Source organism: Meleagris gallopavo, chromosome 5 (genome assembly GCF_905368555.1).
Source record: "Meleagris gallopavo chromosome 5, MGAL_WU_HG_1.1, whole genome shotgun sequence".
Taxonomy (NCBI): Eukaryota; Metazoa; Chordata; class Aves; order Galliformes; family Phasianidae; genus Meleagris; species Meleagris gallopavo.
Genome location: NC_139408.1, coordinates 4,527,685 through 4,551,965, shown reverse-complemented (window position 1 = coordinate 4,551,965; position 24,281 = coordinate 4,527,685). Strand labels below are relative to the sequence as shown.

At 42.2% G+C, this 24,281-nt stretch overlaps 2 protein-coding genes across 6 annotated transcripts; both read right to left on the bottom strand.

The window, feature by feature from the left end:
• Window positions 1-203: 203 nt before the first annotated feature.
• Window positions 204-10,528, bottom strand: CSRP3 (cysteine and glycine rich protein 3). 3 transcript variants are annotated; one of them, XM_010710734.4, is made up of 7 exons: window positions 10,373-10,528; window positions 7,226-7,362; window positions 3,532-3,700; window positions 2,061-2,196; window positions 1,300-1,393; window positions 448-519; window positions 204-314 (listed from the first exon to the last, which is right to left on the bottom strand). In XM_010710734.4, coding segments are annotated over exons 2-7 (585 nt in total). In that variant the 5' UTR covers window positions 7,338-7,362; window positions 10,373-10,528; the 3' UTR covers window positions 204-312. The 3 variants fall into 3 exon arrangements, with proteins under 3 accessions (XP_010709036.1, XP_010709035.1, XP_085080055.1); XM_010710733.4 differs by lacking the exon at window positions 204-314 and having other exon boundaries at window positions 369-519; window positions 10,373-10,527; XM_085223929.1 differs by lacking the exons at window positions 204-314; window positions 448-519; window positions 1,300-1,393 and adding an exon at window positions 1,446-1,677.
• A 720-nt stretch (window positions 10,529-11,248) lies between these two features.
• On the bottom strand, window positions 11,249-20,887 carry E2F8 (E2F transcription factor 8). Of its 3 annotated transcripts, XM_085223921.1 has the most exons (14): window positions 20,533-20,883; window positions 20,197-20,436; window positions 19,756-19,912; window positions 18,708-19,013; window positions 17,948-18,109; window positions 16,967-17,104; window positions 16,411-16,620; window positions 15,963-16,047; window positions 15,197-15,706; window positions 15,159-15,162; window positions 14,021-14,239; window positions 13,076-13,211; window positions 12,618-12,934; window positions 11,249-12,007 (listed from the first exon to the last, which is right to left on the bottom strand). In XM_085223921.1, exons 1-14 carry the CDS (start codon window positions 20,548-20,550, stop codon window positions 11,834-11,836), a joined length of 2,676 nt encoding a protein of 891 aa, XP_085080047.1. In that variant the 5' UTR covers window positions 20,551-20,883; the 3' UTR covers window positions 11,249-11,833. The 3 variants fall into 3 exon arrangements, with proteins under 3 accessions (XP_085080047.1, XP_085080046.1, XP_085080045.1); XM_085223920.1 differs by lacking the exons at window positions 11,249-12,007; window positions 15,159-15,162 and having other exon boundaries at window positions 12,778-12,934; window positions 15,194-15,706; window positions 20,533-20,887; XM_085223919.1 differs by lacking the exons at window positions 11,249-12,007; window positions 15,159-15,162 and having other exon boundaries at window positions 12,778-12,934; window positions 15,194-15,706; window positions 15,963-16,050; window positions 20,533-20,885.
• Window positions 20,888-24,281: the final 3,394 nt, after the last annotated feature.

Sequence of the window (24,281 nt, the reverse complement as noted above, 5' to 3'; positions counted from 1 at the left end):
TTCATGACAAAAACTAGCAGGGAAGCAGATCGAGATCAGAAAAGCAAAGTTAAACACTGTCTAGAACTGACAGTGCAGAATAAAGCAGTGTAATGAGACAGAGTTCTTGCAGTTAAGGAATGGGAGATGTAATCTTCTCCCTGAAATGCAGTGGTCTGTGGCACTGCGGGACATAAAGCACAATCAAATTAAGTAAACAAAAATGTGAAGCAATGTGAGTACTTTATTGTAGCTTGAAAAATGTACAATAACAAAACTGAAACACTATATTCTAAGAAAACTTGCTTTTTCTTCAGAAGGCTTCAGAAGGCTTCCTGCAAGATGGAAAATATTTAATGAATGCCCTAGGTTATGAGCAGTAGGTGGTGATTTGGTTTTACTTGACAACTATTATCTGCTGACATCAGCAGCAGGTTGACTCTGTTGCATCCACTCCTTTTCACTCACATTCTTTCTTTTCCACTTGAGTGAGGCCACCAAAACCAATTCCTTTGGGACCAAAATTCTTTGCGTAGCAAACTGCAAAAGAAAGAAAAGGGTGAAGAGTATTCTAAATGCTTGCCCAAGTGGCTTTTGGATTTGGTACTCATTCCAAAGGTAAGTTAATACAAAGAAGGAAATCTGAGGCGGCCTTTCTCAGAAGTATCGAGAGATTCTAGTAATGAAAAATATTTGAAATAAACATGTGTTGTATGTGAGTTTCTCAAACAGAAATTGGGGAAGTATGTATTTAAAATTTGAATAACAATTTATTTAATATGGTTTTCTGTCCATGCAAACTGAATATCAGAAATTTTCAAAGGAAGTTAGAAGAACAAGAGTGTTGTCCAGCCAACTTTCGATGGTTTCTTGGGCAATCCAGCATGACTCTTTATTGGCAAGTATGTTCATACTTATTTATCACAACTTCTCTATATTAAGTACTGGTCAGCATTTTTCTACCAATACATTTGTTTGATCTCTTGCTGTTGTCAAATTGTGCCCATTTTCAGTACTTTTTTAGTATTCTCAATAGTTTAGCCTAGGATATAAAAATTTGGCATATTTTTTCTCCTCGATCTCTTTCCAAGAAATCTGATTTGTTGATCTGAGAAGAATATCTGGGTGTGTAATTCAGCATGAATGCATCATCTTCTGTATTACTAAGGTATAGGGGAAACATCACTTTTGGAATCTTAGTGACAGGAAAACCAGTTAGGACCCTGATCTTTAAAAATCTGTCTGTTTGTGGTTTGTTATTAAGCATGCAGCAAGGCAAATCATGATGGCAATACTAGGTCTAAAAGGAATAATTCTTACCTTTACAGTAGAGCTCTCCATCTTTGTCTGTAACATTTGTAGACTCTAAACTCTTTCCACAGATAGCACAGCGGAAGCATGTTTTATGCCAAGGCTGAGGGAATAAAGACAATTTCTTGTTATGTTACAGAAGATGCACAGCTAGCAGATGCAAGAAACAGCTGTTGCTTTTTGTTGCATGAAGAGGTTAAAATTGTCTTCTTGGGCTTATGACTTACAGTTTTAGTACTTTTAGGTTAGTTTTTCAAATTATTGTCCCATTTTAATATCTTACCTAGTGAGCTTCTGGTTGATGGAGGTCTGGTAAAAAGCAGAGAGCTACAGATAGTGCTCTCGTTGGCCACATCCTTCATGCGTGGAGATAATGAGTAGGAGTTCCTAGAGCAGAGGGCCAGCATATCGCACAGTGATGTTTTTTTCTAGTCACGGGATCTCTTTAATTTATTTGTAGTGATAAATGCAGATATATGTTTGAATTATAACTATCCCAAGAGGTGTTAGTAGGATGACAGTGGAAGCCAAAGGGGAAGGGTTGTTGCTCAGGCCTTGACAAGATGCAAAATGTTGAAGAAGGCTTATGCAAAGCATAACTTCAACTTGACTTGAAATCTGACGGTCAGTACGTTGGACATTTTGCTTATTCAACCTTATATTTTCTTCATCAACACCGGGAAAAATCTTCAAGGATTAATTAGCTCTAGCTAATCACCATGAAAAAAAGTTTAGTTATTTTTTTTCCTAGTGCTTTAGTTACTACTTACTTTTCCTCCTCCCATTATCTTCTCTGCAGCATACACCGATTTGCCACACCGGGGACATTTATCCACATCAACGATCTTTTTGGCAAACTTTGAAGGATTAGTTGGTGTAGAAGGGCGAGCAGACTTTGGTGATCCCCTAAAACAGAAGTCTTCTGTGTTATAAAACGTTGCTTAAAATGTTATCTTCACTCTAGAAATTTGATTTTTGTGGTGGTTGTTTCATTTGTTTTGTTTGTTTGTTTTGTAAGGGGTCAAAACATTCTTACTGGTCTAGGACATAGAATCATTAAGGCTGCAAAAGACCACTAAGATAATAAAGTCCAGCATGGAAAGTACAGTGTTACAGAATCAGAAAATCATGTTGATTCAAAAAGACCTTCTGTTAAATTGCATTCTATGTTACATAGTTGAGAAATGAATGCTGCACCCGCTGTTATTGCCCATTTTGGACTCAGCACATGAAGCTGACAACCGCATATCATGAAAAGTGAAAGTGAATTTTGTTCTACTGAGAGGCCAATGAGGAAAAACAAGCAGAGAACCTCCGCTCTTTGCTGCTAGTATTCAGTATAGAACAGATCTTGAAAGAAAGGAGGGGAAAAAACCTCTAGATTTTGCTTTTTTTTTTTTTTTTTTTTTCCTATTGCTGCAAGATTTTGACAGGGTTCCTAGCTGGTCTGAAGTCAAAAGCATCAGACAAGTGGCTTTGTTTTGTATTCCTGGACTTCGTGGCTTACGTCTTTGTGCTGGCTTAGTCATTCACAGAACTACTTTAGAATTACTAGACTGGTGGACTGCAACAGGTCATCAAGGCACCAGGACGTGGCAGCTCTCGATACAGAACTCTGCCCACAATGGGTGTGTGTCTTAGAAGGGGTACAATTCAATACAGCAGTTCAGCTTTTATTTCCTGCACAGCACATTTGTTAATTGGTTTCTTTACAGTGATACCAGAAGAAAATGTTGGCTTTGAAATGTACAGATTTGAGAATAATAGAAAAATACTACCGAAATGTACTGTCAGATGTAATTACATGCAGCTGAAGCTGTTTGAAGATGGTATCCCAAGGGAATGCCTTTGTTCAGTCATGTCCTCGATGTGCTTGTAAGAGTTGTACAAGCCACAGGGAGGGTTTAGAAACATGATTTCACTGTTGAGAGGAGGGTTAACAGTGTGTGTTGTTGTTCTTTCTCTAATGGTATATATCCTAGCTGTAACTTGATTTTGATAGAGTGAAGAACATCCTTGTGTTCTGCGGTGAATGTGGTTTTATCGCTGTGTACCAGTACAGTGTCAGATCTCAACTGAAAACTGGTAAATTACCACATCCAGCAAGGAAAGGCTGTGGGAGATTCTGCTCTGCTACTTGTGCTACGTGTTGATATGAGAACAGAGCAGAAACCTGAAATAGCCCTGAGTGACAGATAGCATCAGACAGCCACATGGTGCTGCTGGTAGGGTTGGACTCACTGTTGCAGGTTTAGGCCCAGATGGTCCCCAGTGTCGGTGCTGAGACATCCGGCCCCTTGTCCAAAGCCAACACCTTTGGGGCCGTATTTTCTCCCGTAGCAAGTTTTGCAGTAGATTTCAGATTCGTGAGCTGCCACTGTGGTGCTGTCCAGAGCCTTCCTGCAAGCCACTACGGAAAGGAAGAGAGGTGTGTGAAAACATCTGCATATTCCAATAGGAATTAATATGGGTCAGAATAATTACAGGTGTTGCTTATTTTTATTTATCTTCAAAACTGTAGGAGAATAAGAATGTTAGTGCACTAAGTTTTATGTAAAGGTCAGTCAGAATCAAGCAGGGCACTTTTTATTTATGTAGTTGCATTTCTTTGGGCTGTAGTGCCATGTGGAGCAGTGATCCCGAACTCAACTCCTGATGGTCTCAGCTCCATTAGATATCCAGAATGACAAGGTTATGGTGTTGGAAGGAATCTCCTCTTTGTTGTTCTTGTTGCAGAGAAATGCTTCATGGCTTACCTCACCAGAAAAGGTCCTGGGGACTTGGGGACAGAATGTGCCATGGCAGTGCCATGCACTTAGTGGAGTACAAGTTGTACCCTCTGTGTCACTGCTTTAAATCTAGCCTCTGCTTGAATGGACCTAAAGTCCTGGAATGCTAGCAGCTGCTTCTCTGGGGTCTTGGTAGGCATGTGTCCTTTATCTGAGAGGCACAGATGGCACTTGGAGCCAACAGACATTGCTAAGACCACTCTCATGTCTGCTGATTCTCCTCAGATGGGCATGGAAGGCAGGTTAGTCTCTTCTAAGTTCTCTCGGGTGCTTTGCAGATCTGAAACCTGATCAGCCTTCAGCGAGTGGAATTCTGTTACCAGCAAGTGCATCTCTGTGCTGCTTATGCCTGGAAACGGAGATGATAACAAGTGGAAAAAAATAATAGTGACATTCTTCATGTGTTTGGTGGCTGCATACACTGCGCTGTTTTGGGAGCTCAGTGCGTGGCAGCCCCCACTCCATCGAGAGATGAGGCTTTCAGTGACCAGTGCCTACAGAAAATCAGGGTTCTGTAGCACCCTCTAAAAAAGTAACACTGTTTACAAATCAATCTCTGGATCAACAGTGATCGATAGGGACGAGGGGGGATGATAAAAGGGAAAGTGTTCTCCTAACATCCTTTGAATAAGTGTGCATGCCACTGAGGGGTGCTGATAGCTTGGGAAATAAATCGCTAAAGTGATGTAAGTAACAGCAACCCGTGAAATGCACAAGTATGGAAAACAGTTGGAAGTTCATTCAAGTCAGAATTTAAGGATTTAAGGCAATATTGGAACCAGTACAGCTTTACTTCCATCACCGTACTGTGTAGAGTGGAATACAATTTGCATGGAGCTCTTTAATTAAAAGGAATAAAATGAGGGGCTTCAGTAAATGTGCAAACTTGATCACTTCGTGGTGCTGTCTCTTCAGCTTTGAGATGATAATTATGTTTGCTGAGGGAGCCAGGGGATGATGGAAACTCTAGCAGTAGATAAAGTGTTTCTATTTCTGGCACTGTAGGGATAGAGTATCAATTCACCACAACAGATGGAGCAAAAGCCCTTGAAGTGCTATTGTTGAAATAGCTTTGGGACCTGTCACCTGCCAGCAGATAGCAGGCACTGAGGGGTTTCAGGTTCGTGGCATGGGATCCTGCCAAATGTCCATCACAGCTGTGCTGTAAGCAAAACCTGACAGGGAAACAAGGTAGGCAAACTGCAGGCTGTATGGGAACTAAGGTTGGCTGGAAAGAAGCTCTTTACATGTCTGTAAGGTAAAGCTAGGGACATGATTGTATCATTCAGCTCATCAGTTTCTTACTGTGCCAACAGGTTGGCTTGAAAATGCTGTTTGTTTTAGTGGGTCAAATACAATATAAGTTAATTAAATTGATTTTGGTTTTGTACCTGAGATTGGGTATAGAGAAGATCCATTTTTTGTGTGTGGTGAGAAATAAAATCCCATAATTGATTCACTGAAAAGCCCGTGAACATGGTATGTGATGCTGAAGGATTCAGTCCAAAGCTGGTGGTTAGTGTTTGTGAATCAAGGAAAAGGAAAGCCAATTAACATACCTGTTACCAGCCACGCTTTGCTGCATCTTTCATTTTTTGACCTTAGACTTCTGCTGGGAATACTTTTTTTAAAGTATCTGACCTTTTGATGGGTTAGTTCACACTCAGGGATCCAACAGGGAAAAAAATAAAAGCAGTAGACCTAATGAGTGTGTGGTATTTATCACAAGCCATTTAGAAAAGATCATTTATATCAAAAAGGAAGCTTAAACTTGTTCCAGTATTAGGTGTCTGAGAATTTATATGGGAGGGAAATATCATTAACTATGACCCAGCAGGACAGCTGTTTATTTTTATTAGGTAAGAGAGTCTACTCATTTGGCTTTTCCTTTCATATACCTTAGTATCATTGAATAAAGCATGTGTCAATTCAAGCTTTTCTAATAATTAGCATGTTTGCCTTCAGATTGTCTGCAAAGCGTTTAGCTATCTTTAGTTCCCAGCAAATTATTTATTCTCTTCATTGAGGGTGAGTGGGGTTGAACTGATGGTGCCTTCTTGCTTATTTTTCTAGTGCAAGCTTATCCACAGAGAAGGACGCCTGCCCAACATCAGAGGTGTGTAGGGAAGAGTAAGTGAAATGGGAATATCTGGAATGTGGGTTGGAGGAAATTGAGGTGCTCGCAGGGTGATGGTGAGAGATATTGATGATAGAGATAACTTTTCTGTGCGAAATGATTTTTTTGGGGATGATCCATAAAAGTAATATCTCCTAATGAGACTGACTTCTGTTTCAAGAGCACTGGTTTAGTTCTTCAGGGCTTTTTGGTTTGAAACCTGTAACATGCTACATTGTGGGACAAAAGGTAGCACTCCGGTGTCCCTAATAAAAAACATTTAGTGTGTGCTTCACAAAGGAGAAGCCAGGATCCTGAGAGAGATGTGGCTCAGGGGGAAAGATTTATTGAGAACTGATGAGGAGTGGCAGGCTGGCCTTTCAGAAAACTGGATGATGCTATCAAGAAGTTACGGTTGTTTTATGTCCTTCAGTTGCTAAAGGAATGTGACACAGGTTTTTTTCTTTAGTGAGTGTTGTCTCTGAGGTTCAACCAGTTATCCTTACAGATGAGGAGCCCTCAAAACTGACTTTCTAGAGTCTGTTTTAATTAAAATGCTGCAGCTGAACAAACTTAGTTAAGTCTTGGCTCCCTCCTTTTGTCCCCTCCCTTGTGTCAAAGGCAGTACCATAAACATGGCAGTGTATGGTAGGAGTATTTTCTTTGGCCAAATAGGATCCCTAAGGTTCCTAGAGAGTGTCAGCCCAGAGTCGGTCTCACTGTGCTGTTCTCCAGGTAGGATGGTTAGTGTGTGCCTGCTCTCTGCTTTGAGCTTTCTCTGTGGTAAGATGCATCAACCTTACAAATCTTCCCTCTCTGAAGTTTGCTCTGGTGCTGGTTATTTCTACCATCCTTCACACTGCTTGGGCTGTCTTAAGACCTGCTCTAAATATCCCATGAGCAAACAGGTTGAGTTAGGCCAATTGTGACCATCTTCACTGCACATCTTCTTGGATGCAAGGAGTACAAAAGGAAGTATACTAGCTGTAATGGAAATAGCTGAATTACATGGCTTTAACTTTGCACTTACTGCAGAGGAAGCACGTCTTGTGAAAACTCCTTCCATTGCACTGAATTTCCTCAGCATGGTACACTGTCTTTTCACAGGCACCACATTTGGCTCCACCTCCCCAGTTTGGCATCCTGGTATGCGGAGGTTTATGGTACCTAGAAAATCAAACTCAGTGAGTAAATCGAATAGAAAAAGTGATATTTATTTACTTATTTCCCTTGAACTGCTATTGCCAGGTAGCCCCTAGCTAGGATCTGCTCATGTGAATTGTACCATGATACTTTCAGACTGTCACTGAGCTTTCTCAGTGATCTGTATAATGGCAATTTTCTCTGTCAGTGTGACATCACACCATTCAGTTAGTATCTGAACCAATTCCACCGTGAAGCTGAACAAATACACGACGTTATTACTGAGGACACTGTAATAGAACCAAGTTGATCAGTGAGCTTCAAGACTGCTGCACAGCTGTTATAAAGTAGGTTCCTAAGGGGCTTTCATTTGTTAGAAATCTAAACGTCTGAGAGAAAGAAAGTTGTGCTTCCTATTCCAGTGGCTATGGGAGTGACTTGCCCAAGGTCATGTGAGGGAGCAGTGTCAGAGCCAGGAGCTGAGCGTAGGTCACCGGACTGTGCTCAGTAAGTGCCCCTGATGATTGTGCTATCATGCAGCTGGAGCAGCCACAATCTACGGTTTGCCCTTCTGTTTTCTTGTTTGAGTCATTCTTTCTGGAAAGTCTGGGACGTCATCTGGTCATCTGCACATCCTGTTATCAGGCTGTTCAAGCTCCTGGCTCGGGCCACCTCTGTCCTTCTTGGAAAACCAGTCACTTTCTTATTATAGGTCTTTCAAAGTCTGCTGGTCCCATTTGGATTTGATTAAACCCACCACTGGATGTTCTTAACTAAGAAAAGGATTTTGAATGCTGAATCAAGCCGCCTTCTGATGCCATGTAAAAGAGTTTGTCACGGTAGTAATGTAACATAGCAGTTATTGAAAACAGCCTGAGTTTTACCCCAGTGTCTTACTGTGTACACAGGACACTGATGTCCTGTCTGTCATGATCTCAGAGACTTCTGTGCTGCATCTGCTGGTTTTCAGAAAGAATTGTTTTCTGTCTGCCAGCTCCACAAGCTTAATCTCGAGCTAGTTCTGGCTACTAACCCAAACGATTGTGCAATTGCAGCAAAAGGCATCACTATCCAACAGAAGGACCTGCACTGTTGTCAAACAGTGGTGGTCAAGATATGAGCATCTCCAAACATATCCTCCTTGGCATTCGGGTTATTAGTACAGCCTCACTCTGTTACCTGAGGTAGGCAGCACAATGTCATTGTGCCGCAAGGTGCAGCCTTTCATTTTTGTATGGAACCATCTCAGCTCACCTTAGCTGCTGTAAAACAGCCGTGCCATTAAGCTGTTTCAGGCTATCAGACAGTTCCCTTGCTGCTCTGACAGCTATGAAGCACTTGTGATGCACGAGAGAGAAAACCCCAGCTTGCCTTGAGCTGTGCTTATCTGCAGTGTAACAAGTCAGAAGCAGAAATGTGATGTGGCTGAGGTAACCGTATGGAAGGAATGGATTACAAATTTCTTCCTCAGGAATGTTTTTGTGAAATAGCATTGTTGAAGTCTTTTTCCCGTTTCTTTTAATTGGGGGGGAGGAAGGGGAAGGAACAGGGATAAATATTTCACTATGGTCAAATCTTGTCTCATTCTGCCATTTTATATCCTTTTTTTTTTTTTTTTTTAAGTGTGTTTCTATCAGTGGCATTTTTTTTCCTTTAAAACAATCAAAATAATGCTTCGACCATTTTAAAATGAGAGAGGAAGATTGGTTTTATGATTGAAAAGTCAAAGGTTTTTCCATTTGCAGTGTTTTCTTTGAAATTGGGCTGCTGGGTGGGTCCTGTACAGCTGGAGCAGCACCGAGAGCTGTCGTAGAGGAGAGTGGTTTGCACCTCTGGTCACCGGCTGTGCCCTTCAGAGGTGCAATAAGTCTCTGAAACTGTGACAAAAGAATCCTTGTTGGAAACTAATTCTCATTACGTCATTAGCTGGAGGAAAAAGAAGTAACATTGGAAAGGCTGATAGCGCTTGATAGTGAGCCTTGTGCTGTTCTGGGCTGTGGTTAGACCTCTTAGAAGAAGGACTGCTCCTGAGCTAATTATGGTAACATGACTGGGCATGCACACACATTTTCCGTGCTGCTTTGGCATCACCTGATGGGAAGCCATAGGAGGAAGAAGTCACCGTAAAACCCTTCTGTGAGTATTCTGGGATGTGCCCTGCAGTGCTGCTTTAGTCCTAGTATGAGATGCTTGGCCTGGATCAGTTATAAGTATAAAAAGAATAATTCCTTATGTAACAGATAACAATAATATCACATTGAACTGCTGTGTAAGACCACACTGAAATTTCTTATCCCAGTAGCTGTCTGGGGGAAGCATCAGTGTGGTCAGAACATGGTCCTGCTATTCAGTTGCTGCTGCTGTCCCATCCTGTGACTGCCTGTCATCTAACCCCCCCACAGTGCTGTCACCTCACCCGCACCATGAGGATAAAGGGGTGACATCTTCCTTGCCAACATGGGAAAATAAGGGTTCTGCAAACCCTCTGGAAGCAAGAGATTTTAAGTGATGTGGTATGAAGTGGGCAAAAATGATTGAAGGAAGCCAATTCTCCCGGCTGAAGCTTTTGATTTTGTCTATATCATTTCCAATGATCTGTTACTATTTTTTGCATAGTAATACAAAGTTCTGCTCAATGCTTCCTTGATGCATGCTTTTGGAGAAATGCAAGCTGGCATCTCCAAAAATCAGGATGTCCTGATGTTAGAATACTTAGTTGTGACTTAAAAAACAAACAAGCAAAAACTCTAAAAACCCAACCCTTTCTCTCCCAGCATGATTCATGACTTTGGGAAATGATGTCCTGCTGCACAAAGGTGCCATTCCTTTGTCCAAACCTAATGCTGTGCTATCAGCTTTTCCTCTTCCTTCCACATCGTTCTCTCCTGCCTGTGTTCCTGTACCAAGTCTAAGCCATCACAGCTGAGCTCAGGCGCAGTATTTTGTACACGTTCATGCTATTTCTACCACCTGTTGGGAAAAAGACCCAAAGCCTTATATGAAATGCTAGCAGAATCCCACGTGCTGTACTTACAGTGTAGCTTGGCGTTTCTCCCTCTTCTCTTATGCCTCAAAGGATTGAACTGGAGGGATTCCTGCGCTCTTTAAATACAGGGGCTGCTGCTGCTGGCCCTATAGGCAGGGAGGGGAGGGGAAGGAGAGAGGGCTTTGGGGATCTGAGCAATGCCATTGCTATCGGCAAGCTGAAAATAGCTGCTGACAAAAGCCTGGCATTTTGTTCCCTTGTGTCCACTTGTGAGTAGGTGGACAACAATGCAGCCCCTCAGATGACACCTACGGCGCATTCCTGAACGCAGCCTAATGGATCATAAATAAAGATGAAAGCTCAGTAGTTGCTGGAGCGTTGCTTGGATGTGGAACGTAAGAATCCTGAAATGAGAACTTAGTCATAGTCACATTGCCAAAAATAATTTACCAAAATAATTATAAATGTTTATATATGTGTGTATCTATGTTTGTAGGAAGCCCCTGTGAGTTTAAGTATTTGCAGAGCAAGATGCTTCTTTTGCTTTGTGACTTTTTTTGGTGGCAAAACAAGCTCAAACACCACTGATTTTCACGTAATTAAGTAATTTAACTTATTTCTACAGTTATAAACGGGCTTTCCAGAGTTCTAAGTTGACTGTGGTATGTGGTCTTTTTTTTTCCTGCAGGTTCTTTCACCACTTTTCCTGTGTCAGTAATGAGTAAGGGGTCATCCAGAAGTGGGAATCCCTCCTGCTGGAATCCAGACCTTATACCCTTTCTAATAGTGATTATCTCTCATTCAGAAAGCAAGATCGAATTGTTTACACCCCTTGCTGATTGAATACCATTTTCCCCTTCTTCAGAATCCATCTATCCTTCTCTAACCAAACAAACAAAAAAAACAAAAAAAACACAATCAATGTACAATGTATTACACAACTCCAGTCATTTAATTTCATTAAACAAAAACAAGTCAAAATGAGTTTATAATTTTTGTCTGAACAAATTATTTTACAATACAGTATAAATAATTCTTAACTTACATAAATCTTAAGATTTTTTTTTGTTAAAGATTTTTTTTAACTTTACAAAAGAGGATCACTGAACATAGGAGCAAAAGAAATTCTAACTATGGCCTTTTAGTAAAGCATAAAATATGTACACACTCACAGTACTTTCTTTGTGCAAAATATGTACTGATTGATAGACTGTACCTTTCTGTACAAAGACAATTTCAGCTTACTTTGCATAGCAGAAAAGCAACACAGAAGACACGAGATACAAAACTCAGTTGCTATAATACTTTAGGTAAGCCTTGTGTAAAAATATTTAGCCCTAACTTTCTCAGTAAAGCCAGTTTTAATTCCTAAGCATTCAGGCTATTCCAGTATTGTTGTCTTGTCAATTCACATCCAAAACACACCTTGTCCATTGTAGAACTCATTGTGTGCAGTGTGTTATCAGTAATTATGCCTGCTAAAACAGTCAGTAACTCAATATCCAAAGATCAGTTTTCTGACACTTCAAGTTTTCGTTGAGGAATATATGAGGTTCCTTGAGAGACTGTGTCAGTACCACCTGAGTTTGCAGACAGCAAAGGCACTGTGTTTGGCCCTCCTGGTGTGTGGAAAAAGTTTTCTGTCATTGTCTGAGCCTCCGGGGGTTCCTTCAGCACAGTAGGCTAAAAAAAAAAAGGGAAAGCTAACTTTCAGTTAAGAAAAAGTAGTCAGTTGTAGTTGTAGGTTTCTGCAGAATGTTAGCAAACACATTTAGAAATCTATCAGCTCTCTGTGGAGAAGAGTATCCTCCTTTTCCTTGCTATACATCTACATATCCATTTATATCTGTATCTACATAATAGAAATAAACTGATTTCTCATAATTTCCTTCTATCTCCTTTTTTAATACAAACTGTAGGCAATACAGCATTATACAAACAGAAGCTGAGAGCAAATTAGGAGGATACTAAGGAAAGATAAGGCAATAAACAGTTTATAAGTGTTTGTCATTTCATATCCATCCAACATCCTCTCAAAGGCTCTTCACACCTTGTCCTTTGTCAGTTCCTCCAGCTGGCTCCACTTTCTCAACAAGTAATACTTTTTCTTCCTTTCTAACCTCTCAATTCTATTGTGCTATTGCTAGTCTTCACTTTTTTTGGAAGGCAGTGCTGGATTATGCATAAAAATTGAAAAAGTGTTAATTTTAAAATTTTACCTGCATAAGGAATTACTACACTATTCTTTCCCACTCAAGCTACGGGTAAGCAGTTGCAATATATTGTTTCTTACCTTTTCTTCTTGTAAGGTCATGTTTTCTGAGCTATGGTTAATGCTTTCTGGTTTTGATGGGATTGGGATATGCTGAAGAACAGGACTTGCAGGAACTTGCACACCAGCAGGTATTAGTCCTACATGTTGCAGTGTAAAGTTCAGAAGTGAAGAACTTGGATTTGGGACAGAGCTGGCGTTGCTAGAATTGAGATGGGAGTTGCTCAGTACAGGTGCAGCAGCTATAGAAGTTGGTGACAGCATGATGTTCAAGGATGTTATATGAAAAGCTGGAATGTTAACTGCTTTCAGTTCAGATGTCATCACTGGAATGGCACCTAAAACAGAAAAACAATGTTGGAAGGATTGAAAATTGAAACTAGAGACTTTGCATTGTGATTTCACAGCCCTGGTAGGATGAATTTGGTTCACAATCCTTCAAACTTGGCATCTGTGTGCATATTTCATTCAGTACTCACCTGCAGCAGGTGAGCTGTGGGTAACAGTGTGCTGCAATGAACATAGCCCAGCTTTCTCTCTATTAGGAAGACCTGCCTTATTGCTATGGTGAGTGCATTGAGTAAGAGGAATAAGGTAGCCAGATGGAAAAAAGGCCTGAAAAAGACAATATACATTTACTCCAAAGCTGTAAGAAAAAAAAACAAGTTTTTCTTCAAAATCACATTCCCCTTGCCACTTTCTTATTCTATATTCCTCATATCTCCAGGGCTTGGTATTCCATGCCCATACTGGCCTCCATCTGAAATTGGACTGTTGACTCTAAATGCTCTAAAACATGGCTCTCCTCATCCACACAAGTCGCCCAGCTTAATTCCCAATTATATGTTAGAGAGGAACTGCAGACCTATATGCAATTTAACACAGTGCAATTCAGCTAGGCAAAAGAAATCCTCATGTGTTTTTTTTTTTTTTAAGAAACACCTGGGCTTAGTAATTGTGTCACCTCATTGCTAGATTGTGTTTTTTCTCATGGCAAATATTGGAAGACAATCCTTTGGCATTTATAAGTTGTTTTTGACCATAGAACTGTTTGTGATTTGCAAGTTCACTGTAACAGTGGGAACTGTGGTGAGTTTTACTAAAGTTCTGTTGTACATCAAAGTATTGTAAACTAAATGTTTGTATTCTAAACTAAACTAATTAACAGTCTGGGGCAGTGTGAGATCTCAGTACTGCTTTCATCTACCTAGTTATCTTCATCCCAGTCAAAGCCTGAAAGTCGTTTCAGGAGAGTCCTGATCTAAGCTGATTGCTTTATTTTTTCTAAAGCATGCTGTATAATAATCCAACTAAAGGCAAATCTATATACGTGTAGTTATTCAGTTGTGTTTCTTTTGCAGATTCTTTCATGTGGTGTTTTCCAGGTAACGGCAAAAAATGCTGTGCTGTGTGGCAAAGCTCACCTCATGAGCAGGATTGGCAAATGCCACAGGTATATCTTGTTTAGTTTTGGTTCTGTCCTCATCTTCTGGAGCGCATTCTCTTTTGTACTGCTCAGAACAACTCGCCACACTTTGATCCAGTGTTTCAAATTTGTTCTGTTTTTCTTCCTGGAAGTTGTCCACTTCGTGATTGGTTTGTGAGCCAATGGAGGGTGGTCTTTCGTGTTTAGGAGGTTCTCCCTTTAAAAGAAAATGCGTATGAAAAAAGAAAGCAGGCATTGTAAAAAACATGACATTCTTAATTACAAATGTACTGTGATAGCCATATGTTTTATAAATCAGAAAAGCAGTTTCTCCTGATTCTCAGTTTGAGTCAATAAGAGAACCAGTTCCACGCTATCCCCTCTTGCTCCTTCACAGCTGGCAGGTGGTCAATGCCACACATTGTCATAACCCTCTGGTACCATTTCATGGCAGTTTTGACAAGCACAATTTGAAGCAGCCTAATAATTTACAGACACTAAAGCATTCAGCAACCGAGGAGTGGAAAATAATCCAGACCCAGTTTCTCATGTGCATCAAGTGTATCTGAATCTCTTATTCTCTTTGTGTATAGTATTAAAATGTTTTAACCAAGTATAACATTGGGTAAATAAGGCTAGAAGATAGCAGGATGCGGGGACATGCCCTGTCCAGCAGCTTTTGTGTGTCCACTTTGCCTCCTAACACCTCTAGAGCCAAGAACAAGAGCCCTTGTATAAAAATGAGTAAGAGGAGCTACTCCAGAGCCACTGTATAAACAGATTAAGTCCTGAAATAACTTTTCAGGAATTGTTTCTTTTTGTCAACAGTTGTACTCTTTGACATACCTTCTCAGAAATAAAAAATTTGGAGGGGCAAAGGGGGAAATGAGAAAATACAGCCTGATCCCACGCTGGCTTTTTGAAGATTTACATTGTGTTGTGTCCAGTATATTCTGCCTAATGCTTTGCAAATACCAAGATTACTTTTTCTATGTAACAAACCAAAAACAGTTTCTACAACAAAAATCAGCTGCCCAAGATGATTCCCTTGTCAGGCTTCTTTAGTTAGCAGAAAAATATGACAACATCTGCTAAGTTCTTAAATCACTTTAAAAATGAATAGATGACACCATCACGAGACTATAAACCAGGCTGACAGAAATTAACTTACCACAGCATTATCAAGCTTTCCTCATCACTTCTACACTTTTTAATCAAGTTATTCTCTTGTAGTGCCTGAGACCTCTTAAGGCAGCTCTTTGATGAAGATTCAGATTCCATAACTGGTCTTTCTTTAGCTGCCATGGCCTTTCCTGGATCGGTTGCAGCTGTGCAATTGTCTCCTTCCTTGCTGGTCATTTCACTTAATGCTTTTGGATTAATACTTTTAATTCCTGTCACATTAGCACATGGTAGAGCCTGCAACATGAAACTCGGGCTGTACGCTGTCACAGCGTGAGAAGGATGCAGATATATTGCATAGGAAGCACCAGAATGAGGCTGAGGTTGTATCACTGCTGATGCTGACTGGTGGCTTGGAGGCAGGGCACTTAATGGCTGAGTGACAAGAGGCTTTGGAGGGGTTGTGGCAGTGTGAGTGTTGGCCTTAGGAGCTGCCTCAGGCCAGGGCAGACTGTCCTCCCAAAGAGATCCTGACAGATTATTTTTCATGTCTTTTGGTCTCCTTAAAACAAGAAGGAAGTCAAAACACATATTTTAGTATTTTCATACAGAAATGCCCTAATAGTTTTTTACATTACAAAGACAGTATGAATTTGTATGTCTTGATAAACTGAACAGAAAACTCCAATTAAAAAAAAAGCTTAAAGCACCAGAGGTTACAGGTTTTTGCAGATCGCTGCCCACCTCAAAACAAGCATAGATTAAATTTAACAGCCAGTGACAAAAAGCTCCCAAACACAACACTTGTGCAGACTTACTTTGGTGATTCTGCCAGCTGATATTGAGGGATTGCTGCAAGCTGAGACACTTCGCTTTTGTAAGCTGATACGTTTTCATCTGTACCTGCTTCAAGGGAGAAAACAAAAACAAACATTTCGCTATCAGTTTTGTTCTAAGTGAAATTCTATCTTGGGATTGCATTATTTTTACTATTATTTCTAATTGCAGAGCTTATTCTCTGCACGTGTTATTTTAGATTTGTTTTCACTATCAGTCTCCTAAGGCCTCAAGATTTACAGACAACATACACTTATTTCCCCCATCTTGTTTGTTTCTGACTTTTTCAAACAATAATTGTTGTAAGCAGGCAGATCCACTTATCCACTTCCATCAGAAGGCAAGCCTGCGTATTTAATAAAAGACTCCACATTCAAGTGAAAAACACGACTAGAAAGAGATAGACAAATACAGTTTTCAGCTACATACTTGTGCTTGTTTTAACTGGACTGGTTGGAGCAGATTGGATCTTCCTTCTGTCACTTTCTATACTTTTAACTAACTTTATTAGGGATGGATGCCGTGTGAAGTTTTGCTTTACTCTTGAAGGAAAAAGATTTTTTGAACATTGCTCCTTAGAAGTGGTGGATTCTGAAATATGTGAGATGCAGGGTGCAGATGTTGTTTCAAGCTTTGTAGCTAAAAAGCAGAATAAACAGAAGAGTTTGTATATCGTATGTAAGTTCAAATATATCACAAATATATTCAGTAATTAAAAGCAATTATTTGAGCCTGGCTTATAACTACTGAAGTATTGGACAGTGGCAAAAAATGGAAATGTAAGTCTCAGTATAAGAACACATACAGCGTGGCTCAGATGTGCTCCTCTGAGAAATACTGCACTGTTGAGAACCAAGTGCAATGATGTGAACGTCAAAGACTTTCTGCCTCTTTTACTCAGTGTTTTGATTAACATTTTTCTAGGAGAGAAAAGGAAGAAATCACAATCATCAGCAAAACAAAAGAAGATCACACATATCCATACCATGGGTGTTTGGTGGGACCTCAGGTCCTGTCCATTTAAATGCTGGTTTTCTGCCTCTCTCCTCTGTTATGTGGACTTTCTTGATAAGCTCGATGCTGCTGAGAACATTTGCTATGTCATAAAGTCTCCTGATTTTAGCTGAAATAAACATATATAAAGCAGAGCAATTTTTAATAATGAGTTACCATTGATCTGATCTTAAAAGTTATGATGTATTTTTAGTGGTTGAAAGGAAAAGTTGTCATTTATGAGAACCATTTTGTGGAACGTGTATTTGTATTATGAAATAACATGACAGACCACAGCTTTTTTGTTGCATTCATACTGTTTCACAAAAAAAAAAAAAGAAATAAAAAAAGGAGTTTATCTGAGAACCAAAGGAGTATAATTTTCAGGGAAATGCAAGATGAATTATTGATCCTTCAAGAGCAAACACATTCTCACCTATTAGAATACACCAGTCTAAACCTCAAAGTACTTTACATTTGAATGGAGGGGAAGAGGAGGAAACTTGCAGGGAACTGAAAGAAGGGTAAAATGATGAAGAAACAATTGGCAGTTACAACATGGGTTTCACTTCCTCACGTGTTTAAGCTATTAGCAGGACTTCTACAGTATTTCTTTAGGTTTCCATCGAGTAAGTAATGTGACCTGAATGCTCATTTGCATGCTGCTGGGGCACCTTTGCTGAAATGATGCTGAAACATTTGACAGGTTGCTTGGGAAATCACTACCAACAAGCAGAAGCTACTTCAGGCTGAAAAGATTTCCCAGACTTCTCTTACATGGCATGTATGAACAGTGATGCACAGGTGGGTCCCTGTAAGAAGGACTGCAAGGAGGTTTTGGAGGTTCAAATACCTTTATGGCAAGATGAGAGCATTTTACACTGCACAATCTTGTAATGGATTCTCTCATTTAGCTTACGTTTGTTTTAGAAAGCGATCAAGAAGTAGACAGGAATAGCAGCCTTTTACTTACTTTTAAACTTGTTTTTATCTAAGTCTTCTAACTGATCTTCCCCAATCAAGATTTTAGCAGCAACTTCAAGGCTTACTATTTGAGGGGTTGATACAAGAAGCAGCATCACAAATTTCTGACTCATCACTCGCAGAGACTTGTCTTTCCTGCTATTTACAGAGGCTGCAGAAGACAGAAGAAGAGGATTAAAGCATTAAGTGACATGTCAGCTACAAACATTTTTATTCTGCTATTCTGTGATTCTGTGAAATTTGTCAGTAGCAACTAGGCAGGGCTGACACAGAGCCCAGAATCAAGTTTCTACATGGCAAGCATCGGGAAATCGGATGCATTGTCTAACTACAAAACAGAGTGTGACGTATTCCCTTGTATACCTCTCCTACCACCTGATTTGTACTCCTTAACTGCAGATTATGCAATGTATGTTACACTCCTCAGTGAGCATGTCTTCCACAAATCCAACTTAAATTTAACGGAGTCATTTAAGCTTCTGGCTTCTATTGCTTCCATAGGTAACAAGCCCTGCTACTTGGCTATGTTTGTTACATCACCTGATGCCCTCCTTGTTCTTGCACTCTCAAAACCAAAACGTGTTCTTAAGAATTAAGTGGGTAAGGCAACCGAAAGAAAGCACAGAGTTCTTACTCTCATCACAGACAGACAGCAGCATTTTAGACGTAAAGACCAATACATTTTTTTCCCCACGTGCATATTTATAATCAGGAGCACATGTTATTCCTGGCATACAGAGAAACCTTACCAGCACAGAATTCGATTCCTGGGAGTTCCACAAAACACATTTCTGAATGCTCAATTGAGACAAAAGATCTTGCCACTTCTTCATTTCCTTTGCCATCCAAATCAAACTCGTGCTCGTACTCTCTTTTCTTGATCATCTGAATTTTTTCTGTGTATTTGTTCTCTTCTCCAACTTTCTTCAAGGTCTGCAGGGTTTTGGCAAGGTTATGCCGCCCATGCCAAATGTATCTGTTTTTGGCAAGGCGGCTCACCATGTGGAGGCTCTCGAACACATTCACAATACTGTAGATACGTCTACGTTCAACATCTGCAGAAATGAAATGCAAGATTAACGTGGCACCTCAGTCACATAAAATGTTTTTGCCATTTACCTGAAATACAGTTTGCACAGAAAAAAAGATGAGTTTGTATGCTTCCCCCTCTTAATATGCTTGTAAGGCATTTTCTAACAGGATGTTCTTTTGTCTAACAATCTAAAAATAGGATTTGCTATAACGTTCAAAAAATGTTACAGCAGTGTGGTTTATATTGGTTTCATAAACTGCAGAATATTGCAATTCCATCGTTCTTACAGAAGAAAACCTTCAGCTTTATGTCAGCAATTTGAAATCTCGGTAGATGACTGGTGAGATGCAAAACGAGAAAATTGAGTTATCAAAGGCAGCAGAAAGCAGTTTCTTGCTTTGGTGTAGTGATGGACAGGAAGCTGCAAGTTTGGTGCCAGAAACACCGGCTACTGCCATAACAATCAACTGCTGATCTTTGCCATCATTTCTATGTCAGAAAACCCCAACAGGTTATTCGTGTTATCTCCAAAAATTTAGATGTTTAATATTAAGCAAAATTCTGAGTTTATTAGTCCAGCTCACTGGAGAAACTACAGTGGTTTAAGAGAGTTGTGGTAAGAAAGAGGAGTTTGAAGGTTTAGGTGAATGAGAGCACAAATTAAGCATTCAAACTTCTATGGAGTGAAGCAGTACTGCGCAACAGGAGGGTGATTTATCAGCTTGTGCATAGGAGGACATGCAGTAGGATATACACCAACTTACTGAGCTCCTCAGCTACTTCATCAAGGCAAATGTAGATGTTCTCCACAGTGCTGGGATAATCGGGATACCGAGCCAGGAATTTAAGGCACAGCAATCCCAGGCTCTTCTCTTTGCGACTCGGTTGAGATTTTTCATACTCATCTCCTGATAAGTGCTCCTACGTAGAAAAAGATGATAACTTGAGAAGTTTTTACAACGGATATGTCAATATAAACACGTTACAGAGCTTCCCTGCCAGCATAAAGTCCGACGTTCTCCTCTGGCCCTGCGAGATGGCAGAACTGTAGAGACTGGAAGGGACCTCTGGAGATCACCCAGTCCAGCCCGCTGCTACAGCAGGTGTACATAACGAGACGACGTTTTACGTCTGGGAAACACTGCAAAGCGGGAAAAGCCGACAACCAAAGGGGCAGCGTTCGGAGGCGGCCGGCCGGGGCGCACCTGGCAGTAGCGGGCTCCCTGCAGCCCCCGGCTCCGCTCGCGGCTGCGGATTTCGGGGCTGGCGGCGCTGATCAGCACCTTCAGGTTGGCGGTGGGCGTCCAGGGCTCGGCGGGAAGGGCCCCTCCGGGCTTGGGGGGCGTGGCGAGCGGCTGACAGCCGGGCTGCAGCTCGGCCAGGACGCGCTGCGAGCCGCCCGCCTGCTTCAGGGGAGTCCGCAGCGACCCCCGGGGCTGGTTCTCCTGCGGAGAAAAGAGGGGAGACGGGAAGGGCAGAGCCGAGCGAGCGCTGCCGCGCCTCAGAGCGGCGCCGGGGAGCGGCGGGCCGGGCCGCGGTACCTTCTCTCCGGCGCCCATCTCCGCCCCGCGCGCTCCGCCGCCGGCCTCAGCGGCGGCCGCCACCGCTCGGCATCGCCGGCTCCGCGCGGGACGAGAGGGCCGCCGGATCGCACCGCCGTCGGCCGGCCCGCACCCTCAGCCCAACGGCCCGGCCCCGCCGGCGGGCGGAGCGCTTCCGGGATCCGGTTTTAATATTCGGCGGCCGCCGCGCTCGCCGCCGTCTCGGACCTCGGGCGGACCGGCAACGGCAATACCGCCGCCCCGCGTCCCACACGGCGCCGCGCGCCGCTCCCGCCACCGGTTTGAACCGGTAGCGCGGAGCCGCCGGCGGAGAGCGGGGAGGCGGCACGGCCAATCGGCTCGCGGCCTCGCACCGCGCTCGGCCAATCGGCTCGCGGTGGGTTGGCGGGCTGGCGGCGCGGGAAGCGGCGCGCGGAGGGCGGGGGCGCGCGCCTCCCGCCGCCCGTCCCAACGGCTGCGGAGCGCGGGGCGGCACCGCCCAACTCGGGACCGCCAGTCGCGCCCGCCCTGCGCCGGCCGAAGCTGGCGCTGCTCCAGTGAGAAACGCGCTGCTGTGCTTCAGAAGCCGGCCAGGTTCTCGCCTACAGCGGCCGCTCCATTGTCCCCTCGAGATCCCGGGCGCGTCCTCGGGTTCAGGCAGACCTTCGCCCCTCAGGGCATGGCCTTCTAGGTGTCCCGGTGAGCACACGGCTCTGTTTGTGCTCCTTGAGCTGGGGAGTCACAGCGTCCTCACGCGGTCTGAAGGCTGCGGGGATGTATCTCGTGGTTTGACCAAAGCCCGTCGGTGATGAGCTAGAGTTACATAGACGCTGGTCAATAAATGAAGAGTACAGTGCTTCGTAGGTACTCACCTTGTGTTATTCCTTAATTCTAATGCCAGGAGGGTGCTGTGAAAGCACAGGGCTCTGTGGGTGCTTGCTCCAGGCTAGGAGGCTCAGGGCAATGAGCACAGCCTGAAGTATCTGTTCTTGAGGTACTTCAGGCTGTGCTCATTGCCCTCAGCCTCCTCAGCTGAAGCTCTGGGGATGGGGCACTCTGACTGCCTGACATCTTTTAAGCACAGATAAGAAAACTCGCTTATTCAATAGAAAGGAAGAGCGGATTCTAAGCAAGAAGCAGTCACTGGGAAACGCAGTGCTGTCCTTATTCTCTGCTGTGCTGATTTATTCCAAATCCTGTAGCAATGAGGATGATGGCATTCACACCTTTCTCCTCATTTTCCTCTGGGTTATGTTGTAACCAAAACATATCTTTGTTTCAGAGTGTGAAGGTAACTCTGGACTCAGCCCCTCAGAAACACAGGAGCATCCAGGGCTCACTGCAGGTCAGACTTCTTTTACTCCCTTGTGTCCCTACAAAACTGTGGTGAGGACCTGCTTGGGGCTTTTTGCCATGGCACGTTGTTTTCACTTGTAACTTCACCCAAGACCAAACAATTGTTGCACCCCAGTAAAGCAACTTTTAAAGATTAAATGTGTGCTGTAGAGAAATGAGGGCAAACAAAATGATAAGTGTGTTTGTAGTCAGCCATGAGTTCTGGATGCCATCTCAGGTGTTGTCTTCACCCTGCATCTCTGCAGGTAGGAGCACCACCTTTAATTTAATATATTTTTTACTTGTTTCTTGTTAAATGAGGGATGTTGAACTAGCTAGTCCAAATCAGAGGCGAAAGCTGGGAAAAAAATGTGGAAACTTGAATTCCTAAACAAACCAGAGTGTATGTGTGTTGTTTTTTTTTTGTTGTTTTTTTTTTCTAGGCATGCTAATTTCAGAGAATGTTAATTAAAACTTAATGCATGCAGCAGAAGCTATGCTCAAAGGACATTAATAACGTGGTACACAGAGAAATAGAAATGTAGCACTTAGGTGCTTCACTTCGGCAGATATGTTCTTCCTGTTACAATGAATTATCAAGAAAAGAAGACAAAAGCACAGGCCATATATCCAGCATGAAATGCGTCTGAGCTTCAACAGGTGCCTTTGTCACGCTGTTACAGAGTGTACAGAGCAAAAAGATCAGAGTGCTTGGGCATGTTTCTGCTTCAGACGCCTTCTCCTCTTCGTAGTCAAATATCTCCAAAAGCAAATGTTTGTTCAAAGCCAATTGCTAGACAAATTCCATCCCCCTCAGTGTTTTAGCTGAGAAATGATAGGTGATGTTAAATGGGGCCTCACTGGCAGAAGACTTTGTACTGTAGGGTTAACAGAACAGTCTGTACTACTGTGGTACCACTTCTGGTTCACTTGAATGCATTCACAATGTTCTTATGTTGAATTGTTTGGCTTAATTCATCTGTTGGTTCATGTTGTGTTCACACCAAAGAGAGTAAACTGACTGGTCTGGGGGGATTTCACCAAGAATGAATTTGGTTCAGGAATGCTCATAGTGCTTGCTGTTAAGAATTTTTCTCCACTTCAATTCAGTTGCTCCCCAGAATTTTTGTACCATATTTTATCTCTTGAGATTGCTCTTCACATGCCTTGCTTTGAGCATTCTGGCTAGCTCAGTCAGAATACACTTTTCATCTCAAGGTGCTTCTTGCTCTGAGGCTCTGTTGCTTTCACTTCCAATGGCTCATTTGCTTCATTCTGATGCTCTTTTAAGCCTGCTCCTGGACAAAGTCATCTGCAGGAGGTGTGTTCTCATGGGCTGTCAGACAGCACACTGATGGGGATGTGAGTGCATTGTAATTCTATTGGTGATATACTGATGGATGCATTGAACGGCATTTCAGCATTCCTCTTTCTATCTCTGTGCCACCTTTATTATTGAAGGAGGTCTGGCTTTTTTAGAGTACTCAGCACTGTATGTCCTGCATCCAGACTATTTCATGGTAAGTGTGTCTGAAACAGGCTGATTTGTCTGTTCTGTGGATTCCACACTGTGGTAAGGGTAATAAAACTGCTTAATTCTTGGAAATGGCACGCATTATAATAGCAGAAAGGGAACAGAGGTTTTGGAGTTTCTTCTGCATATGATTAAAAGCAAAATTTTGTTGAAAACTCTTATCTTCCCATTAGTTGGTTTTCCTGTATCTTCTGTGTGCGCAGAGAGTTATTCACTGCTACAGAGATAACCTTTTACATTTTCCCCTGAGAGAATGCTGATTGAGTGCAGTAAATCCACCACAAAGCCCATAATATCTAGAATCAACTTTACCTGCACCTGCAATCTTCTGTTCCAAATGCCATCTGTATTTAAACACTTCTCTGTATTCTGGATAGAGCATCTTAACCAAGCTGAATTATCTTATCTACTGTGTGGGGATTAAACTTGTCAGCATTAATTATCTTTGCCTTCTTCTCTGGCCGTTTTCTTTCCTTGACTAAACTCAGAGATTCGTTATAACTTTCATGCAGCAAGAGATTTAGTGAGACTCTATCAAGGTATCTATTTGCTGCCATAGCAGGTGCAGGCACACATGTCCACTCTTGCAAAAGGGATGGTGGGGCTTCTTGCTGATGGATTCCAGGTGGTGGTGCTCTTGTTCAAGTACCAGCTGAGTTTATGCTCCGCCTCTGTTTATGCTTCCAACCTCTGTTAGGTTGGAAAGTGATTTAATCTGCAAGAAGATGGAGATGTTTTGAGAAATATTGAGGTTGCAAAGCTGTGTTATTGGTAGAAAATAGTGCTGTGTGTTCTGCTGAGAGTCAAGCTGTACTTTTACTAGCAGTAGTGATGGAAATGAGGGGGGAAAGAGCAAAGAAGAACGACTAAATCAGTCTTG

Bases quoted from the DNA above. Each gene is read 5' to 3' on its own strand.
- CSRP3 (XM_010710733.4), bottom strand. From the start codon at position 7,337: ATGCCAAACTGGGGAGGTGGAGCCAAATGTGGTGCCTGTGAAAAGACA. The intron at 2,197-3,531 runs GTGAGTCCAACC...CTTCTGTTTTAG, and splicing joins CTGGGCCTAAACCTGCAACA to GGGATCACCAAAGTCTGCTC. The intron at 520-1,299 runs GTAAGAATTATT...TTTCTTTTGCAG, and splicing joins TGGAGAGCTCTACTGTAAAG to TTTGCTACGCAAAGAATTTT.
- E2F8 (XM_085223921.1), bottom strand. The intron at 18,110-18,707 runs GTAAGGTTTCTC...TGTCTTCTGCAG, and splicing joins AGGAATCGAATTCTGTGCTG to CCTCTGTAAATAGCAGGAAA. The intron at 15,707-15,962 runs GTAAGTCTGCAC...TCTTGTTTTAAG, and splicing joins CAGCTGGCAGAATCACCAAA to GAGACCAAAAGACATGAAAA.